The sequence below is a fragment of the Mytilus edulis genome, chromosome 4 (assembly GCF_963676685.1).
Source record: "Mytilus edulis chromosome 4, xbMytEdul2.2, whole genome shotgun sequence".
Taxonomy (NCBI): domain Eukaryota; kingdom Metazoa; phylum Mollusca; class Bivalvia; order Mytilida; family Mytilidae; genus Mytilus; species Mytilus edulis.
This window is the reverse complement of record NC_092347.1, coordinates 93,167,979-93,191,639: the sequence shown is the minus strand read 5'-3', so window position 1 is coordinate 93,191,639 and position 23,661 is coordinate 93,167,979. Positions and strand designations below refer to the sequence as shown.

Below are 23,661 nucleotides of genomic sequence, written 5' to 3'. Positions count from 1 at the left end.
AAAAATCGATCGAACGGGTGTCTTTTCATCGGAAAACTGGCATTACAATGAGATTCACATATGCTCCAATTCTTGTTGAAAAGGAGTTAAAATGCAACTATAAAAGAAATAAGATAGAATGAAATTCAAAACAGTGTGGCTGTGGCCATTGCTTGACACATTAAAATTCATCCATTGACTAGGACAATTTAGGTGAACGTTTGTATGTAACGACCACTGCTCACTATGTACTTTTTAAAGAAACTTAAACTATGGGGTCACTAAAGGTTCTCAACACCTTAATAAAAGAATTCGAAAAATTAATCAGAAATAACACGATGTTTTGATTTATATCAATTATATAAATCAAAACATAAAGGTTATTCCTGATTAATTTTTCGAATTATTTTATAATTAAAGGCGTTAAGAAACCTTTGGTGACCCCACAGTTTAAATGTCTATAGTTGGTACGTCGTGAACAGTGGTCGTTACAGACAAACGTTCATGTAAATTTTCCCAGTCAATGGATGAATTTAATGTGTCAATCAATGGCCACAGCCACACTGTTTTGAATTTCATTCTAGTTAAGCTTCAATTACATGCATAATGTAAATAATATTATTATGCTGGTTACAATCACTTGTTTTTCAATTGTGTTACGCGAAAAGAAAGTAAGAACACATGTTCTTAGAAATTGAATCTCCGGCCTGTAAAACCGGTATGTAATCTTGATATATTTTATGAAGCTACATTGAGATGAAAACAAATTGGAAAAAATATTTTCAAATATACGGCTTTTCGCATGCACAAAGGTATATCAAAATCATAATTTTCTTGTTCCTTACAAGATCTTTATTCATTTGTTTATTTTATTTTATCAATTTTAGAGTTCATAGTATCTCATTAAATGCGTTACTATTTTAAACGAAAAGAATTAAAAAAAACTCAATTTCATTTTTGACTACTCAAGTGCTGTATTTGCTTGTTTGTATGATATCTTTGATGATTACGTAACCATTATTACAGTTTATTTCTGTCATGTATTGTTTTATGTGCAAAAGATTGAATAGAAGTCAGATCACCTAGACAGGTTAACCCTTACAGAAAAATGGGCGTATGTTCGGCTATCTGGGTGTATAGATTTTTAAATTTATTAGGATTGGGATGAAGACCTAAATGGAAAGTTCTTTTAATTGTAATTTCTACTTTATCAACATTACAATACACAATATACATAGAACAATAATTCAAAACTTTTAATATCGAAACATATTGAAATCGACCAAGAAAAATATACCATGCGCTAAGTGACAATATGAGCATGTATGTGCATGGTCACTCCTTAATTAGTTTTCCACATTTGAATTCTTGATTATTTTATTAACCATTTCGAGATATTTTCTTTATAATCAAATTTTCTCATACCACTGACACCACATACATACTGTTGATAATTTGTCAATGGGCAGCCTTTAGCATTTCACGTTCTGCTGGTGAGTTTGGTAAAATCAATCCTTAACTGTTTTATTTCGAAAAAGTGCATGTACTGGGACAAAAATTGAGAGAATATAAGTAAATAGTAAACAGACATTATATAGATACCCTTTATTTTATGAAATGAATAACATTCATAATTTATGGATTGGTTAGTGTTTAATGCCACTTTTAGCACTTTAAAATATTTTGTGGTGTCCATGTTTATGATGGAGGAAACCGCAAGGCCCTGAGAGAACCACTGACCTTCAATATGAAAACTTACAATCCATGTAATTTGATTAGACGTTTAAAAAGAAAAAAATTATGTCTCATTACTTCGATTTTCAGTAAATTGAAAATATTGACGGTACCAATATATTTCTCTATATCTATGTAATGTACCCTGTCGGGACACATTGTCTCACATTGGATGCGCATCTGAACAATGCATGTCTCATATGTAATTAGGTTATATGCATGGAAGATATTGAAGCTGTTACACTACATGCAATTTCAAATTAAGACATATGGGTCAAGCATGTGTCATTTTACAACCGTCAATGATTTGAACATTTAAGTTAACAATTTGTGAAAAATCGGATCAAGATTTTGTGATTTGTGACTGGAAATTTGTTAAACCTTTATATAATCATAAAAACCATCAGATATTGTTCAGAAAGGTTATGATTATTCCATTCTTACTCTGGTTCTGATTTGATTCGTATCTTTTTCAAAATAAAAATGACCAAATATATCCCGACAGCCTCCTGATTCTCAAAATTAAATAAAGTTAGATAGATATCAGACAGTGAATCGACATAGTACAGTCACGATTGACGAAAGCCTCCCTAATGTTACGTACGAGACACACCTCAATTTTTAAGTGGTTTACTGACCTCTCCGACAAATCTAGACCATACACTGCGTTACGACATTTATAGAAAACTCCAGATTGTTGTAGCGTTATCTAAACCTATACAGAAACCCTAATCGATAATGTGTGACCCCCGCATTATACTCGAATATCAGCATATTTTTAAATTGTTGATATTTGAGATAAACTTTGGTTTATTCAATGACACTTTATTATAATGTACATGGGAGTACTCGCATAATTCGAATTATCGTTTTATACCTAAATGTGATATTTTGCATCCTTTTTTTCAGGTTTCTAGAAGATAGGACATTCCTTAACATCGCCAATGATTGAACTATGCACATACTCACATTTGTATGGGTAAGTTTCTTCTTTTTTTTTCTTCTTTTTTTTACGTGACTTATATACTTTATTGCATTCTATTGCTGTTAAAAATTTACTAAGTGTACAGCATTGCACTAAGTATCCCTGCTATTATATTTTATTTACAACAGTAATTAAACACGAACTGTAAACTAGTTTGGAAGTACTCTCTATAACCAAAGAACATATAATCACTCAAAATCTAACATAACCCCTTTATCATAGTGTGATAAAATGACAACGATGGTCCGTTTAGATCAAAACTCTACGACAACAGATAGTTTTAGTCTTTCAATTGTGAACTTTTCCTTTCTACGAAGGAACTTACTAGCAAATCGAGTATATTGAGTTTCCTATTTTTCTTGTGGGTTATTTTTTTTTTTTTTTTTTTTTTTTTGTCTTTTATGTTTTTGCTATGCATATACAGATTTTGTCTCATGGAGGGAAATTTCGTATCCTTTGATTTTTTAACATATCTCCCAGATGCTGTGATATTCAGGAGCTTATATTTCCGATCATGATTACCTTGCACGATGGTATCTGCTTACACGAAAGCTATCAAATCGACGGTTCCAAGCGTCGAAAGTAACGTCTCTATTGAACTCCGGTATACTACTGTTGCCTTTATGAACGTACTGATCACGAGTTGGTTAAAATTAATTTACGTTCATTCTGTTCTACAGATGACGACGAATATTGTTCAATCGTAGTAAACACAATTTTTAGAAACATCCGAAACAGACTGTATTGCCTATTTGACATCTGTTATTTCAAGTACAAATTGTACCATGTTGTCACCACACGTTGAAAATTTAAAAGAGCATATGATATTGTTATATGATTGCGCAATCATGTGGTTCTGTATCTGTGGCGTCAATACTTCCTGCTTTCAACGGATCATAGACTTTTGCTAATGCATTATTACATGATTTCGTAAACAATTATATATTTTGGTCGGTACGGTTGGGTGTATTAATAAACTGTCAACATGAAATATCACGATGTCGAATATAGATGTTTTCCTATTATGAACTTTCAAATTAAATTCAGCAACTATCAAGAAGCGCCTGTATATAGATCGTATACCTACGATATTCCATTGCATGCTGTCATGATTTATTTATAGTGCTCGAGGTTGAAGGAATCCTTTTGATAAAGCAATCATTTTTTGGATGACCGTTATGTATAAGAAGTGTAAGTTGACCACGGATATGTCCTAATTGTCGTAGCGACAATCCAATCCTCTTTTTTCTTCGTCATGTCACCCAGCGTGACGTATAATATAAAATAGTTATATGAATGAGGACACAGGATATTGAATGAGAACGATATCTACTATCAAATATCTAGACGACATAGTGCTAGTAATCAATCCCTATACGGATACACGATGCCAGATACAAGACAGTTGTAAATAAAAAATAAAGACATGTGATATTTGTATTGCCTAGCATACGACTATCAAAATAAGACCAAAGCACGAAAGTGTTAACAACTACATGTATAGGGTTCTGTTTGGCCTTCAACTATGAGCAAAAAGGTGTATTGATAGTCAGCTATAAACGGCATGGCGTGAAAAAAATGTAAAACATTGAAAACAACTGATGTCTTTATTTGTACTGAAAACAACCAAGTAAGTTACAAATGAAAACCACTTTGATGCGACTGTCGTACAAGTGAGAGGTTAGGCGCTTTAAGACTAGGTTCAATCCACCATCTTCTTCATTTTAAAATGCCTGTACCAAGTCCGGAATATGACAGTTGTTGTCCCTTCGTTTGATGAGTTTTAACATTTGATTTTGCCATGTGATTAGGGACTTTCCGTTTTGAAAGTTCCTCGAAGTTCAGTATTTTTGTGATTTTACTTTTTGCTGACTCTTAACACGCTCTAACCTGTAGCAGTAATGAAACAGCTTCGCATGCATGAAAGATCATGTTCCTTATTTTGATCTGAGCCTCACTGATGAGTCTTATGTAGAAGAAACGCGCGTCTGGCGTATAAAATTATAATCCTGGTACTGTTGATAACTATTTGTGTGTGTTCTCTCTTTAAAAGAAAGACTTTAAACTTTCCCAAAATAATTGTTTTCTAAAAACATGTCATTGATTTTTTCTTTATTTTTGCTTATAATATTATAGAATACAATCAGTTATTTTTGGATTGGAATTTTCAAGGCTTCATTTTTAAAATCAATTTATTTCAACACAGTTTTCTAATATAATTCAATATAGATTTTCAATTTGAAAATTAAATTATTTCAACACATTATTTGTTACATGATTCTTTTTAAAATGAAATCTGAGATTCGTTTTTGTTATACTGTTGTACAAGGTAAAATCCAGAATAAGCAAAGACGCAATATCGCATTCTTTTTAGAAAAAGCCATCTGGTTTTGTTTATGTACCATTAAAGGTAAAACAATATTTTTAAATTTATCAGTGGAAATAAAGGGCATTGACTTTATTTATCTAAGCTATCCTGATGTTTAGATGTTTGTAATAAACTTTGATGTTCCTACTGCTAAAGTCAGATGATCACAGACTATCATCTTTGCGAATCAAAATCGTGTATAAACCGTTTGAGTTCTTGAGATTATCACTGTTCATGTTTGTACACTCCATTTGTGTCTTCTTAAAACATAAATTGGACTTGAACATTGACAAAAAAGTATGAAAAAATTATAGAATGTCAGGGTAAAAAAGATCAAAATTAAATGTTATCAATCAACAAAATACAACTGTTATTATTCATGCCTTGCTAAGGACATTTTTCCAATTACATGCTTAAACTCATAAATCAAGTAAGAATTTCTAATTCAAACTGAAGGACTCGCACAAAAAGCGAAACAACGTGTTTCGACAAGGTAAGTTTCTGTTGTCGTAAAACATAGATATAGGAAAATGCGTAATAAGTGCCAATGAGACAACTCTCCATTCAAGTCAAAATTTCTAAAAGTAAACCAGTTTAGATCACAGTACGGTCTTCAAACCGGAGTCTTGGCGCACACCGAACAGCAAGCTATAAAGTGCCCCAACATGACTAGTGTAAAACCATTCTAACGGGAAACCAACGGTCTTATCTATACAATAAACGAGAAAACGGTAAATACTTATGAACCAAATCAGCAAACGATAGCCACTCAACATCAGGTTCCTGACACAGGACAGGTGCAAATAAATACAACGGGTTTTAGTGTACCAACATTCCCACGTTTACCTGAAACAATAGTGTGATATCACAACATAGAAAGACACACTTTTAAATACCAGTTGAAATGGCTTAACTCAATCAAAAGACATATTAACACAAACAAGTAAATATACACTGAACATGCATATAGCCACGTCCGGTCTGTGTTTGGTTTTTTTTTTTAAACATGTTTTTCTGTTTTGTATCGATCTGATGAGTTAAGCTTTTTCAACTGATTAATATACTTTGTTCTTATGCAGGACTGTTAAACCAATATTACAGGTTAGGAGAGGGTTTGTGCCTTCAAACTAGTTCAACCCCGCAATATTCTGTTTGCCTGTAATTTTGTTATTTATATCATATTTTTTCTTTGCTATTTATTTTGTACATAAATCAGGCCGTTAGTTAACTATTTCGAATTGTTTCATATTTGTCATTTCGGGAAATTTTATAGCTGAGTATTTGGTATGAATTAGTTCATTGTTGAAGGTCGAACCTTGATTTATAATTGATCATTTCTATGTCATTTGGAATGTTGAAGAGAGTTGTATCTTTGGCACATATACCACATATTTATATTTTTATACATATAGGCATTTAATATCGAATCAAAAATCATTTCAATGCATGAGTCCTTATAAAGCCTAAACAGACCACTGTTTGTACGGGTCGGCTTGTACTCAATCATTCAGGGAAATATAATTATGAAAGTTTGTTCTCAACTATAATCCGAATTTTGATGAATGACCGTTTTGGCTGTATTAAGTAGATATGATCTAAAATTCATCAAAAATACGTCATGTCCAGTTCAGACTTGTTCTGGGCATTACATATTTGGACGATTAAAATTCGGATGTGGCCAAGGAGTATTCAGACAAGTTAAAAGTTCCTTTCATATTGAATTGTAGAAAATTGTTAACGTATATACAACTAGTCTATTGACTGTATTCAATTTAGCACCGACCGCTAGAGTTTACATGCAAGTGAAAACAAACAAGCTTAATTTTTAGAATTCGGTCGAATAAAATAAAGAAAGTTAACTGATATAGAACCATTAAGGTTGGTAGTGAGATGTAACCTTTGATTTTTTATCTTCCAACTTTTTTGTCAAAAATGGGTTTTTTTTTAGGAATGGACAATGTAAGTCTGGTTTTGTTAAGCTCTGGTTTATTGTTAAAAGATCATATCTTAAAGTTGAAATGTTCAGAATGAGAGCATTGATCACTTTCATTATAATGCGACAAGGATAATTTAATTTTTGGCGAATAATACAAGATACCTCTATACAGTATATACCAAATAACAAAAGTAGAGTCTTAAATTCTACATCCATGTAAGTGTTTTCTACTGATAGACAGACAATGACATGGTAAATGTTTCTGTAACATAACTGTCAATGTGTCGTTTTCAATCCAATAATATGTCTCACGTTAAATTGTTTAGTTGTGTTGACATATATTTCAATTTTGTTTTGTTGTGACTTATAAACTCTTTCTCTAGAAACTGAATCCATAGATATTTTTTCTTTATTTTGTTTTATTGTTTAATTAGTGTTGAATAACATCCATGTTCCTCTTTGAGCATTCTTAAACAGCAGACACTATAGGATTTCACTTAGTGATTCAATAACTCCCTCAGTTTAATTATCAATTACAAATAATTTAAATCACAGACGAATGACGGCAATTCAATTCACTTTATGTGGCTTTTTTCATCTTTTGTAGCAATGGGTTTTACAACAATACAATTAAAGGCTAACAAATGTGGATATAAATTCACACCAAAAAAGGGTTTTAACAATTAACAGAGGTCATTGGTATGAATAAGTTCAAATATTTTTTTTTTATTTGACGGAGTTACATTAATGTCCTTGATTGAAACAATGCATCAAATAATAAATATTTCCACAAAGGCAAAATCCAAGATGTTTCTAAATCCTCCTATTTTGTTTTTGTTTACCACAGTCAATGTCTATTATACCATTATATTCAAGGCTCATTGCCTACCCAACTGACATGTATAAATATTGAAGGCTGTCTGTTAAATAACAAACCGTCATTGCGCAATACACACGATCGCTTAAAATAATGTTGCCTTATATATAGACATCAATATATATATAGGTGACCTATAGTTGTTAATGTCTGTGTCATGTTGGTCTCTTGTGGACAGTTGTCTCATTGGCAATCATACCACATCTTCTTTTTTATATCAATATTGCAAGATCATTTCAAATCTTAGCGTGAAATTAGTTTAGCATTTCATTCATATAAATGCAAATGAAGAGTCCCTTGTTATTTAGTTTGTTTTTCTTTCCAAAATATATAATGAATTTCAAATATTTCTATATTGATTGTAGATTATTCTTTTGACATCCCCCCTTATGAGTCGTGCAAGAATAGATTCAAGAACAGACATTGATAGACACAATAACTTATTACGAGCAATACTTTGGGAAGAAAGGTATGTATTTTAATTACAACTGCGTGTATCGTATTTTTTACAAATGGATTTGTAATACCAATATATCATGTATATATCGTATTCCCTCCTTGTAATGTTTAGCGTACAAAATGCAAATGCTTTAATCTTGAAACAAGGTGTGCTGTGTGTGTGATTTATAAAGTGTTGCCTTTGTTGTTCGTCTACTTATGGATTATATTACAGTTTACTCGCGAAGATTCTAAATGAAGTTTTAATTTTTCGCAAATTTTTGTGTAACTTTCCTAGGTCTTTTTTTTATTATTATTTTAAAAGAGCATCTTAAATTGATAAAGCGTCGAGTCATCCATTCATTTGCTTAAAAAATGAAGTTTCCACAACTCAATTTTTATATGTTGTTTTATGAATTTATGAGTTTGAACATCGGTATACTACTGTTGCCTTTATTTATGTATATGACAAATATTTCAGTTCTGATTAGTACAATGAAGTAGTCGTTTGCAGTATTTCTCAGCTTTAAAGGAGTTCATCAAAAATTAACTGGAGAAAATATAAAAAAAAATTCTTTATTTCAAATATGCACTTCTATTTGCGGCCCAATGTAATTTTAAACATTACCAACTAGCAAGATTTCCTAACTTTATCTCCCACACTTTAATAATAGCATTTGTAGTATCATAATTTTTCATAAGTCTTTTATGGTTATGTATCTTGCTGATATTTGTAATTATTTTTTATATATTTATCTGTAATGAGTTTGAAAGTTGGGAGCTAATATCATTGATAATTTCATTCTGTTCTCTGTGGAACTACTCCGAAATGTCAATGGAAAAGGCTGGTTTTAAACATTATCTTCTTCCCCGCAGTCTTTGGAATGAAAAAATAACATAATTACAAAAAAATATGATTCATTATATTTTGTTAAGCTGAAATCATTCATAAAATAAAGATGTGGTCAAGGACAAAGAAAATTGCCACGAAAACATCATGCCTTTACCTCAAACAGTAATTCTATCTTATTTACAGATCCAAAGCTAGCACATATTCACTTTAAAAGATAGAAAAAGCTGCTTTTTCTATATGGTTTTAGTATCCTTTCCGTCAGTTACGTTTATTTATTTCCAGTTTTATTCGAGTGTCACTAATGAGTCGTGTGAAGCCGTCTGACATTAAATATTATAAGTCTTGGTTTTTTAAAGAATTTTTCTCATGTTTACACACATATTTATCATTCAAAAATGCAAAATGAAGATGATAATGGGCACGTGAAAACAAAATTTTTCATTTTCCTCCTTTCAACTTAACATTTCAATATATCATCAACTTTTGTGTTCATTGTGTTTCAAAATGTTCTCTATTCCTAGCTTAACGTATAAATTTTAGCATGGAAGATTTTTCTCTTACCAGATACTTCATTCTTTCAAACAATTCACTTTGTGATATTTATTGACAGAAAGGAACCATCTTAATTTACATATAGTATAAAAGGAAAGAGTTATGGCATGATTTTCGATGACAATAATTAAACTCATCATAGATACCAGGATTGAAATTGTGTATTTGTGCCAATCGCGCGTTTCGACTACAAAAGACTTATCAGTGACGCTCGATCAAAAAAAGATAAAAAGACCAAAGTTGAAGAGCATTGACTTCCAAAAATTCCTAAAAGTTTTCGAAATACGTCCAAGGTAATCTATTGATGAGGTAGAACAGCCTTAATATTTCAAAAATTCAAAGTTTGGTAAACTGTTTATATTACTTAAACCCTACAACCCTTTCTTCAAAATTAGGGAGTATCAAATACAGATAAAATATTTATAAACTAAAAAAAATCGAAAATAATCGCGATTACAATTAACGTATAAAAGAACGACCATTTCAAGATAAGATGTACACATATTGAGTTGACAAATATCATGTTATGAAAGTTATTAATGTTAATCCCATTGTTGGATATAGCAATGATGAAGGGAAATTTATTGTTATTTAATTCAATCAGATTATCATTTTTGTCTTAAGTGCGTACTAAACAATTCTATTTTAACTCTATCATTACATAAACGTTCAAGCCATGCCAAAACCGTAGGAAACAAACAGGAATCCAATCATTTGAATAATAGTGTTATAAAGTAAAAGAAGGCATCGATTCAATATTAAGTACCTATCCTTCTTACAGACTTAATATAGTGGGAATTTTTTATTGTATCATGTAAGAATTGCTTATACGTATTTCAAACCATGTAAAAAAATAAACATTTAAAAATAGTCTTACAACCTAGGACTTAATATAGTGGGAATTTTTTATTGTATCATGTAAGATTTCCTTGTGTGTATTTCAAACCATGTAAAAAATACTAAACATTTCAAAAAAAAAAAATGCTTTTAATTCAATCAGTTACATATGAAGAAGATGATAATAGATGTACGGAACTCGGAGGAGGCATAAAGAATCAAAAGTTCAAATAACTTCCTGAAAGGAAAAAGTACGGGGATGGGACAAATAAAAATCTTATTCTTGATTTCCTATTTGAACTTTCAACAGGGAAGTAGATTATATACAAGTTATGAACCATTCAATCGCCTTTCCTTGTTTACGGAATCTTAAACAATATAAGTCATTGACATGTCGTTTGTAAGAAACTAGTAGAAACATTCTAGTTTGGAACTGTCAGTTTCATTTAAACATTTTTTTAGTTTCGAATTTCTCACCAACATGTTGACATTTCTCAGTTTTAAGTTGACTATTGTCCATTCGAAGTTAAATAATATCAATTCCAAGTTGAATAATTTCCATTCCAAGTTGACTATTATCAATTCCAAGTTAACATTTTACGGTACAATCTTCAAGCATTACGTTTGTTTTTACCACGTTGACACTTATCACATCCCTAAGTTAACATACCTAAGTCCAAGTAATATTTCCGCGTTCCTAAATGACATTTTGTAGTTCCAGCTCGGAACTGAGAAAATTAACCAATTTGGACATGAACAATTTAAAATTGGAACTATGAGGTTAAAAAATAATACAAACTATCAAATGTACTCATGTATAAGTTATTAAATCAACAGAGAGGCAACAGATACCAAAGAGACATCTCATATATCGAAAAATAACTAACAACTTCATGGCAAAAAAAAAGGGAAAAGACTTGAAGCGTTTATTTCTTAATACTTTTAAAACATTCCATTAAACAAAGATGAATGTACGATTCAGAATCAATTGAAATATGGTTCCTTCTGTTTAAATGGAATAGTTTTGAAGATAATCAGCAGATATTCAGTAATCGTCTAACCAGCTCCTGAACAATACCAATGAAATATCTTTAGCATTCATCAGATTCATAAAGATAGATAGTTTTTCGTTTTTTGTGGTGACATTGTCAGTTTGTTTTTTCCAAAAATAAGTTTGAATGTCCCTTTGGTATCTTAAGTCTATCTTTTTCCTCATGGTATTTTGTGACGCCAACAAAGCCACGCTTAACAGGTTGTTTAACATTATCTCACTTCAGAAATAAAATTGCGATAGATGTTTGCCATTTACATGTGGACATTGTTTTAAATTTTTCGTCGGAGACATTTAAAAAATGTAGGCTTAATACTCTCTTTATTTTAATCTAACACAGTAAACTAAATCAATTAGAAAAAGTCTTCAGACACAAAAGAATAACACATAAAGTATAAATACCACGTTCTTTTACTTTTCTACAATCTGTTGCATTTGCACTAACTAGGGAATCGAATACAATTTATTATGTCATGAAAACCGTTAGTTTTAAATGTTCCACTTGCCCTGATGACGACCAAATAATATTTACATAATGTTGAAAAAGGTTTTAGAGAATTTCTTTCATTCAATATTGGAGATTAAATTTTGAAAACATTAAAACAGACTTATATACTCAACATCCCAAAACACAATATAAAAATCACCTCTGATAAGTGGTAGTAAACAAAATGAAAGAAAAGTCTGTATTTTTTGTATTTGTTAGAATCAAATATTTAAAACAAAATGCCTTTAAGGTGGTACCCAACACTTTCACTAAAATTAATTTGGCTCGTTTAATTTTCATAAAATTTGGTCAAAGTATTTACACTTTGACCCTTTAATAAAAATATAAAAACTTCAAAAATTTTGAACCAAGCGTTATGTCAGAAAAATTACACTGGTTATATAGCAGTTTGACAAACACCAATTTTGATCATTGAGAAGCTTAATATTTCTTTTACAACACAACGTAATTAAAACGTTTAACTGACTTTACAGAGTTATCTCCCTGTAGTGTTAGGTACCACCTTAAATGAAACAAAACCATTGGATTATATGCTGTGTTTTTTGGGGGGTTTTTTTTATGTGCATTATCAATAGTATTGTACCGTTTTATCTTGACACAGAAACTGCTTTAACAAAGTTATGAGGAGAACATATTAAAATTGACACTCCGTAAATTTAATGGACACCATCACGAATTAGTTGATCCATGCGATGTGTCTTTGACCAAACTAGCTAAGGACATTTTTACCACATGGTAGATTGTGGTTTGTCATTACGTCGTCTTATCTTTTAATTACCGAACGTGACTTATTCCCGATTGTGACTGCTTTGCTGAGTGTGAATTCGCATAACTATAAGACGTGTTACGGTACTTGTCTATCCCAAATTCGTGTGTTTAGTTTGATGTTGTATTTGTGGTTCTCGTCGGATTTTGTCAAATTTGTTGACGTCTTTTCTATTATATTCATGTGTTATGGTAAAGAAAATTAATCACGGCCTTCATTTATTAGATTTGATTTTGTTCAACGTAATCTACGATGATTTACGTTTGAAGTTGGATTCAAAACAAACTTGACATATATCTTAAATCAATCCTAATTCTATCTTACTTTTGAGATATAGTTTTTCAAATGTGACGTCATTTTTGTGATGTTTCAGAAATTCATGTGACGTAATTTTTATGCCTTTTCACCATTCGTATGTGACGTCATTTTTATGTTTTTTTGCGTTGAGGCCTGGACTAAGTCGGGTATGTCTATTTTTCTGTGTTGGTCTTTGCATTATGTATTCGGGTTTTCTTTTCTGTAATTAGTTAATACTTCAGTTTCATTATGTATATCTTTTATATTCATTTGATAAAATTTACTGTTTGCATAGCATAAATTGTTCTAAATAATAAGGATGTTCTTATCCCAAGCATAAAAACTTAGCCGTATTTGACACATCCTTTTTCAACTTTTGATCTTCAGTGTACAACTTTGTACTTTTTTTATCTTTCGATCTTTTATATCTGGGCGTCACTGGTGAGTCTTGTGTGGACGAGGCGCGTTTTTGGCGTATTGAATTTTAAACCTTAAGCCTTTTGTTATCTATTAATCATGAGTTTCTTTGTCTAATACGTTCTCCTATTTATTTGTATTGTAGTCCTGTAATATTATGTTGTCATTTCAATGTTATATTTAACATTGCCATTAAAGTGCGAGGTTTGGCATGCCACAAAACCAGGTTCAACGCACCATTTTTATCTTTAAAAATGTCCTGTACCAATTCAGGAAAATGGTCATTGTTACATTATAGTTCGTTTCTGTGTGTGTAACATTTTAACGTTGTGTTTCCGTTGTGCCGTTTGTTTTCTCTTATATTTGAGTGTGAATTCACATTACTATAAGACGTGTCACGGTACTTTTCTATCCCAAATTCATGTATTTGGTTTTGATGTTATATTTATTATTCTTAACGGATTTTGTATAATGCTTAGTCCGTTTCTGTGTTTGTTACATTTTAATGTTGTCTCGTTGTTCTCCTCTTATATTTAATGCGTTTCCCTCAGTTTTAGTTTGTTACCCCAATTTAGTTTTTTGTCCATAGATTTACGAGTTTTGAACAGCGGTATACTACTGTTGCCTTTATTTATCTTGCAGTTATGAATGACATCTTTAGTTACTTAAAAGAACTTTCAACAGGGAGCACATTGTACAAAAAACAATAAAAGCCTTGTTTCTCTATTGTTTACAAAATAATTATTTTGTTGTATTTCGATAAAATTCAGGGTTGGCAAAAATTTTCTCAAATAGGTTCGTTCGAGACTAAAAGTTTGGAACAGAAAACTATAAAAGTGTTAATGTCGTTTCCGATTTCTGGCTAGCAATGTTGTTATCTATGGTTGGTGTTTACAACCACTGGGTCAACGACATTATTTGTAAACGTTTCATTCTTAAGGATTTACCAATCCAGTAGTCAGCACTATGTGTTGACATGACATATAATCGACATGATCATTTTCTGTACAAAATCGTTTTTCGAAACATCAAGTATTTGCAGTCAGAAATTGCTTCATAATGTTTTACTTGCTATGTTCTTCAGCTTCGTGTTTGATTTTGAATTATCTATTCGAGCACCATTGATGCGTCTTATGAAATGGAAACTTTTGTTTGTCGTACCAAGTTATAAGCCTGGTATCTTTGATCGGAGTTCGGTATTCTTGTTATTTTACTTTTTGATGATTTTTCTAATCTTTGTTGCTGATGTAAATTCTCAAAGAAAATATCTAACTTCGATTCCTTTCTGTGACCACTATACCTGACGATGTATGTATTTATATAAATTCATTAATTTGTACATTTTTTTGCTTTATTACATAGACTTTTGTATGCTACGTCGATTCCTTTTTACTTGTACCATTACAAATACTAACTGGTATTAGTTTTTACCATATATATATATATTATCGTGACGTTACGTTACCGTTAGTTGCATTCATCCATGATTATCACAAAGATGTGAAACCGGTTCGAGAAAAATGTAGAGAATTAAGGACTTTACGAGCATTTTGAAATTTAATTTTATTTATATATACAGATATTCATAGATGTGTTTTAACTATTTCTAATATTCTAAGCTAGATACTTTTAGAAATCAAATTAGGAAATTACACGATACAAATAAGAGGGAAAACAAACTAATTTACAAAATGCACCTACTTATTTGAATGTTTGTCTAACATATCTCTCAGGTGCGTTGTGGTTAGATTTTATGTTTTTGCACGATACGTAGACAATGCTTTCCACGAAATGATGTAGTAATGTTTCATATCATTTGATTTCTATGTCCTGTAATAATGTTTCATATCATTTGATTTCTATGTCCTGTAATAATGTTTTTCTCTCTTTCATTTATTATATTTAGAATCAAGTTAAAGTTGACTCAATGCATTGAAATAAAGTCATCATTTTGTGTTGACGAAATGGCTTTGAACGAGATTTATATTTTGCGTTGGAGGACATAAGGGAATTTGTCATGTCTGTTTGATCCTTAGATCTACAAGTTATATAGCCTAACATACAATCGACTGTACACGCTTCATTATAATAGGGAAATACAGGTCGTACATTATTATCTGATTCGCACTTAATGACGCATTTTATATGATACTCAATATGTATATATGATGATTAATACAAGTCAAAAGACCCTAACAAAATGTAATTATAGTTAATAAGCAGCAATTGTTAACAGAACAACAAAGCAACTTTTTGTTCGACGTGCATTATGGATTAAGTTTTTAGAATACATTTAACTACACAGTACATGTATAAACACCCAATTAATAAACTATATAATTGCGAATTGAGTTTATTTATATGATTTATAACTATAATTCAGTTATAAAAATGGACGATTGACAGTCTAAGTAGAAGGGAAAAACTTAGATTAAAACAATGCAAAACAAAAAGGTCTGAAGTAAGCGGACGAAACACGTGTTACCATCTTTATCTTATGGCTTCATATACTTAAAGGAGAAAATCTCAAATACGCTGTTGACCATCATATATTTTTCTCTAATTGATCTTACTTGAATAGTCAAACGAAACGTTAGAATTAATGCAAAACACAACCGTTGTGTTACATTTGAATATACTCTTTATTGACATCGTTTGAAATCAATGACATCAGAACAACTTTAGTAAAAAATAAGCAATTTAAATTTACCGTTTATCGTAATATAATTGTCACTGAAAACGCACGAATTTCAAAGAAACATGGAAATGGCGCTAATGGAACTTAATCATGGTAATATTAAGGAGATGAAAATCTACAACAGGAATGGAAAGTCGCTCTGTACTAAATTAAACCAAGAGATATTAAAATGTCATGGTATAAACAGAATTATAGTGACTAGTATCGTTGGAATTTGTAAAAGTCCGTTAAGGTGGACTTTATCCCTATATTTAAGAAAATTAGAATAGAACTGTATACGACTGTCAATGTTAGAGGTTTCGCTAGCTATAAAACCAGGTTTAATCCACCATTTTCTATATAAAGAAATGCCTGTACCAAGTCAGGAATATGACTGGTGTTTTCCATTTGTCTCAATCTGATGTGTTCGAGGTTCTGTTTTAGCCGTTTGATAAGAGACTTTCCGAATATAATATTCCTCAGAGTAAGGTATTCTTGATATTTTACTTTTTACGTTAAATATTTCATTTAAATGACTACATGTATTGTGGAAAATATTTATAATTGTGCTCTTTCGGTTTTATGAATTCAAGCCACAAACCTTATTAATATAATGAAAAAATGTATGAATTCTAAAATTGAGGGCATATATTGGCTATGCATATTTAAGTTGGAACATCTTGGTATTGATAACTAAGCTAAATTGTCTTTTGCAATAGTTCAACTATGTAGGCGGAAAGACAAGACTATTACTTTCCTTGAAGTGAAATTAGTTTGCAAACCCAGAAAAGCATAACAAATGTACTATTCGTATCTTTAAACTGTTTCTATCTAAAAAAAAAAAAAAAAATAACGTCAACAATGGGTATGCTTTAATTTCTAATTTCTCTTAGACCTCAAGGAAATCAACATAACAACGTTAGTTTTACATTATTACTTTTCTAGTTTTTAATTTTAATCTTTTTATCTTTTCAGACAATTTGAAGATATAGAAAAACGAGCTTATGATTCTTTAGAAACGCATACACATTTGTCACCTTGTTGTCCAACTGTGAAGCGAAGGATAGCACCTCGTGGCGGGTTATCCAGAGAAGGAAAATTGCTAGAACTTTATAGGGATGTTAATGCTGTTCAAAGATTTTACGAAACGATTTGTCATCCAGCAGTGGCTGACAGGCCTTGTCGTTTTATAGACCCTCTCTATATATCAAAGTGTGTACAGAACTACACATACATGTACGCCATTGTGAAAGATTTTAATGTGACTGAACCTTTTAGAGTTGATTATATGCGGGTAAAATCGGGATGTACATGTAAAGTAGAGGAACATTTGTCTCCGGCACAAATTATACAAATGTCCGGAAACTAGCGGTTGTAGTGTCCTTTCTGTTTCAATCTGTTCAACGGGAATAAGAAAAAATATGATTATTCTTCCAAAAGAAATTAATTTTATTGTTTTCTGTTGAGGCTAAAATAGTAAGGTATATATTTAGAAGACAGAAATATGCAGATTGAAAAAATACAAAAACTATACTTTCGAAGGCGGGGGTAGTCAATGAAATTAAAAAATAACAGCGGGAATGAACAAATGAGTTTCAAATACGAAATATATAGATGATGGACTTTTCCTTTCATAATCATTCAGTTTTTGATTCTTATTATATTGAATTTTAGAATACATTAGTCTATTGAATTATTATATGTGGTTGATAACTGTTAGTATGACATTTCCTGTGCTCAAATATTGGATAACTTTCTATAGAAAACGCCACAGAACATCTTAATCAGAGAGTCGGTTAACCATTATTTAATTTGCTATTGTTTCACTTTTACTTCAATTTACGTATTTTTTACTCTAAACATCGCAATGTTGTAATTGCGAAACAGTCTGCAATTCTCTCTACTCCCCCCAATTCGAATTTCTAGTTTAGCATCAAAAGCAACCATTACATAGAAAAATACTTTTAATTGACTCTTTGTTGAGTTGAGAAATAAAGCAATTGAATAATCTCAAGTAAAAGCTTTTCTATACACATAAACAAGTTCCTTCCTATGTATTCAGAAAAAATTTAAAGTTTAACTTTTTTAGTTTGAATTAATTCTTTGTATTACTTGATAGACCTTCAATTTTGAAAACGAAACATGTATGACCTTATTTTGAAAACTTGACCAATCGTGTCTGCAAATTGGTACCATTGAAAAGAAAAATTCCCGAATGTGCTTTGGAAATGAGATACGGCAAACTTGAAAAGACTGATGTGCTAAAATAACTTGATACTGTATGAGTAGTTAGTTTTGTTTCAACAAGCATTTTTTTTTTTTTAATAAGTGGAAGTTTTTATTTCGGACAAATTGTATTATTTTATTTATTTAATCTCTTACTTATCAGCTTACCAATTTACACTATTTTAATTTAAAAATCATCAATATTTAATACAGACGTCATGAAAAAAGCAAACAAGAAAAAAAAACAAAAAGCACTGTTTATTATTGATCATCTCTTAGGCCAACGACCTTCATTAAACAAAAGGAAAATTATTTTTAATGCTCAAGGATTTCAAATATTGAGACAAGTTTTTAATAACAATCTAGTTACTCATTGAATAAAAGAAAATGGCACGTGCCAACACCCATAGAACAGCTTTATGAATTTTAAACTATATATCTTTGCAGGACAAAGTTTTTACCTAAATACAGGTTACACTTGAATAAACTCTTATTCATCTATGTACATTTAGATTCTAACTTTTAATTAACGAAATTATAATAGTATGCTTCCAATACAAATATGAATTATCTGTTGCTGTACATCTTTGTTAATCTTAAATAAATCGCATTTTCTTGTTTGGGGACTATTATTCTGCATCGTAGATACAAACGTGTTGAAGGCCGTACTTTAACCTATAATGGTTTACTTTTTAAATTGTTATTTGTATGGAGAGTTGTCTCATTGGCACTCACACCACATCTTCCTATATCTACTTTGATAAATAGTTCTCCTCGAAGAAGTTAAGAGAAACAACGGAATACCATTGGAGTGTACAACCTTGTTTTATTAACTGGTTGGCATAGTCGTATTTTAAATATACAGTGCCTACCCTGAGCCATCTGGTTGATATACTATGCCGGTCATTAGCTAGACAAGTGGTGTACTTATTTGGATCAGTAATGGACAACATAACCGTCACGTTGTACAGTGGTAATTACGGGACATAAACTATGATGTACCGTCACATTTTGCAAACTAGTTATTCTGCGGGTATCAACAGTTCTGTAGTCAGTGCTTCGGTAAAGAAATGTATTGCACATGTTAAAGCTTCACATTACACAACATAAGTTAATAATGTATTACAGTGGTATGGGTTTTGATCATTGTTAAAGGCCGTACAGTGACATATAGTTGTTTATTTCTGTATTATTTGATCCATTGACAATCATACCACATCTTCTCTTTCTATATAAATTGTAAATTATATCTGTAGATACAAATGTATATACACGACGTCATCTTTTTATCTTTGATAACGATTTTTCTAATAAACAAGTTGCTGAACTTACTCGTATTAATAAATTTAGTACATATTAGAAGATGTGATACGAGTGCCAATGAGTCAACTCTTCGTCCAAGTCACAATTTGTAAAAGAAAAATCATTATAGATCAAAGTACGGTCTTCAACACGAAGCTTAGGCTCACACCGAACAGTAAGCTATAAAGGCCCAAAAAATGATTAGTGTAAAACTATTCAAATGGGGAACTAACGGTCTAATCTAAATAAAAAAAACGAGAAACGTAAGGCACTTATAAACCACATTAACAACCGACAAATACTGAACATCAGGTTCCTGACTTAGGGCAAGTTCAAACAAACGAAGCTGTTTTTGACTTTGATATAATATTAGACACTTGTACGTAAGTTTTCCACCATTACTCAAAAGCATACAAATTCCCGCAAAATAGGCGGAGCTAGAATGGCCAAGAGGGCCTAGTAGTTCCGATGGAGATGGATCTTGGGTCTTTCGGAGAAAAAAATCAGCTAAATACCAAAAGTGGTGTCATGTCAAAATGAATGACATTAGGAATAACTGTTCGTTCTACTGTTCATTATCTTCATGATAGTAATGTTGGTTTCTCTTTGGAAGGGTATTTCATTGTTAAATATCTGTGTATACAATGACATTATAGATTTCAAAGACAATAATGTTTTATACTGAACTTTGGGTTAGGTTTACGTATCATGAACTGTTTGTACCTTTGCAGAAATGTAGATTAAAGTGGAATCAACGCTAAGCTTTTAACAGCAATAGTATTCATTTGGTTGACTGCACTTATTGAAGCCGTGTAGGCAGTTTTTTGTACCGTATAGTAATCTGTAAAACACACCAGAACACAAAATGTGGAAGAAATAAAAAAAAGAATACTTAGAATGAAATTCAAAACAGTGTGGCTGTGGCCATTGATTGACACATTAAATTCATCCGTTGACTGGGACAATTTACGTGAACATTTGTCTGTAACGACCACTGTTCACGACGTACCTACGATAGACATTTAAACTGTCGGGTCAGCAAAGGTTTCTTAACGCCTTTAATTATGAAATAATTCGAAAAATTAATCAGGAATAACCTTTGTTTTGATTTATATAATTGATATCAATCAGAACATCGTGTTATTTCTGATTAATTTTTCGAATTACTTTATTAAGGTGTTGAGAACCTTTGGTGACCCCATAGTTTAAGTGTCTTTAAAAAGTACATAGTGAGCAGTGGTCGTTACATACAAACGTTCACCTAAATTGTCCCAGTCAATGGATGAATTTAATGTGTCAATCAATGGCCACAGCCACACTGTTTTGAATTTCATTCTACTGCCCGATTTATAACATAATAATAATAAATGAACAGCCATTCTTGGTGAGACAGCAACCAACGATGACCCCTGGATTACATCCTTCTGGCTTTGTACTAACCCCTGGATTACATCCTTCTGGTTTTGTCCTGACAACGATGACTCCTGGATTACATCCTTCTGGCTTTGTCCTGACAACGATGACACCTGGATTACATCCTTCTGGCTTTGTCCTGACAACGATGACTCCTGGATTACATCCTTCTGGCTTTGTCCTGACAACGATAACCCCTGGATTACATCCTTCTGGCTTTGTCCTGACAACGATAAACCCTGGATTACATCCTTCTGGCTTTGTCCTGACAACGATAACCCCTGGATTACATATTTCTGGCTTTGTACTGACCCCTGGATTACATCCTTCTGGCTTTGTACTGATACACAAATATTGCTACCAGGTTTATGTAAAATTAGGATGATGTGGTTATGATTCTTAATGAGTCAACTCTCTTTTAAAGACCAAATGATATAGAATTTAGCAACTTTATGCCAACGTGCTGCCTTTAATAATGAGCAAAACACATACCATATAGTATGATACAAAAGGTCTCCAAATCATAATTCAAATGGGAAAACCAACGGTCAGATTTATGTACAAAACAATTATAAACAAAACCAAATATAATATACAGCAACACACTACAACCACTGAATCACGTGCTATTGGATTAAGATAAGCACACACATAATGTTGAAGAGTTAGACGTGTTATCAAGATGCTAGAAAATGTAAACGCTCAATCCTCCCATATCATTGGACAATGTCTTTTAAATCAAAATGGGTCTATATGAGCAAACATCCACGTCATTAAGACTTTGATGGATAGTTGTCTCATTGGCAAACTAACTTATCATCTTTTTAATATTTATCCTATCATCATGTAAAAGGAAGTTGGAAAGATTTAGCTCTTTAGATCGGCACATAGCATAAGAACTGTTCATGAAAGTTCGTTCAAATTCAAATTACAACTAATGAATAACCCATGTATCACGGTCTAAAATATAAATCAGTATACCGCTAAAACATGAAGTTTGATCAAGTTAAAAGCAGTCTTGGAAAGATTCCAAGTTAAGAAGTGTGTCACAGATTGCCTTTAGTAATTAATCGTTATACTTCTGCCCAAATATGAAGATGGCGTCAACAGCAGATATCAAAAGAAATATAAGAATCAAATTTGAATTTGTAATTCCTTGATGATTTTGAGTTTGGAAAACTGTGTGGACGTTTGTCTGTTGTTGATGTGTATCTAGATTTCGATGTATTGTTTTTTTTTTTGTTGCGGTTGATGTTGACAAAGGAAGAATCGACCTAATGTATGCTTCCTAAATTTTCAAGGCGATACAGCGCAACTTTAATAGAGGGATCACAATAACATGGAACGAACCAAAGAGAAAATGATAAAATTTTTGGTTTCTCTCTCTTTTAAAAGCTAACAAAGCCAATTTTGAAATAAGAATGGTGATGGGGTCTTTCAATTTTCTATCAGGTATGGTTATTAAAAAACAGATTTCTATCTAGTATGGTTATTAAAAAACAAATATCCCATTGGCAATCATACCACATCTTCTTTTTTATATAGGTGGTTTTACCTTGGTTATTAAGAAACAAAGGTTGTTTTACTATTCTTCTTGGCAACCTATCCTTTAATAGGGTACCCCGTTTGTCTTAATGTCTTATAAAATAACAAATGTATAGCCTTTGGAATACGACCATCCAGCATGTAATTGTTTCTGAGTTAAGACTATTTGTATTTATAAGCTATATTGTTTCTGATAAATTGTTTTAGTTGGAAACCTAAGGTTATTGAGACTTTTTTCAAGAATGACACACCAAAGAGAGAAAGAATAGTGCTAGTTACAATTCATCTCCGGCATGATCATTTCCTTTTTAACATTTAAATAAAATATTAGCAATATAAAATGAGGAAAGGTCAACCTGACATCCTTCAAAGGTACATTTTGTGTACAAGAAAAGCCAAACAGGAAGTAGTAGTAAAGGTTGTTCCATTTAACATTTTGGTTTATATTTGATGGTAACTCATGCGTGATAATACATACTAAAATCAATATAACAGTAATGAATTTGACATTTAAGTTCAAATAGTATCTAGAAATGCAATATTTTGCAGGAATAAACCTTTGAAATGAATATTTATATAAACCCAAAAACAATCCAAAAAAAGTGCCATATAACAGATTTTGTTTTAAATGTTCTGGTGCACTTTATTTCTAGATTCTCAAAAGTGTTATTCCTCTGTTTTACTTTTGTGAATTTTGGAGAACTGTCGCAAAAATAATATCAAACATTTAATAAAACTACTTAAACATTTTGAGCTTAAATTTGATGACATACTTTACATTTGGATTTAATCAGTTCGGAAAAAAAATTCAAATTGAATTCTTTTTTAGCCTCATTCCGTTTAAATTGAAATAAACAGGTCGTTATGTTTTTACTGCAATTATGTTCGATTTGATGTAAG

General features: G+C 31.4%; 1 protein-coding gene across 2 annotated transcripts in view; it reads left to right on the top strand.

The window, feature by feature from the left end:
• Nucleotides 1-19,121, top strand: part of LOC139521075 (uncharacterized) — a 49,418-nt gene extending 30,297 nt beyond the window's left edge. For both annotated transcript variants that reach the window (XM_071314333.1, XM_071314332.1), the window contains exons 2-4: nucleotides 2,623-2,692; nucleotides 8,245-8,348; nucleotides 17,251-19,121. In XM_071314333.1, the coding sequence (XP_071170434.1) occupies nucleotides 2,669-2,692; nucleotides 8,245-8,348; nucleotides 17,251-17,644 (522 nt within the window). In that variant the 5' untranslated portion in view covers nucleotides 2,623-2,668 and the 3' untranslated portion in view covers nucleotides 17,645-19,121. The remainder of the gene's footprint in view (nucleotides 1-2,622; nucleotides 2,693-8,244; nucleotides 8,349-17,250) is intronic.
• Nucleotides 19,122-23,661: the final 4,540 nt, after the last annotated feature.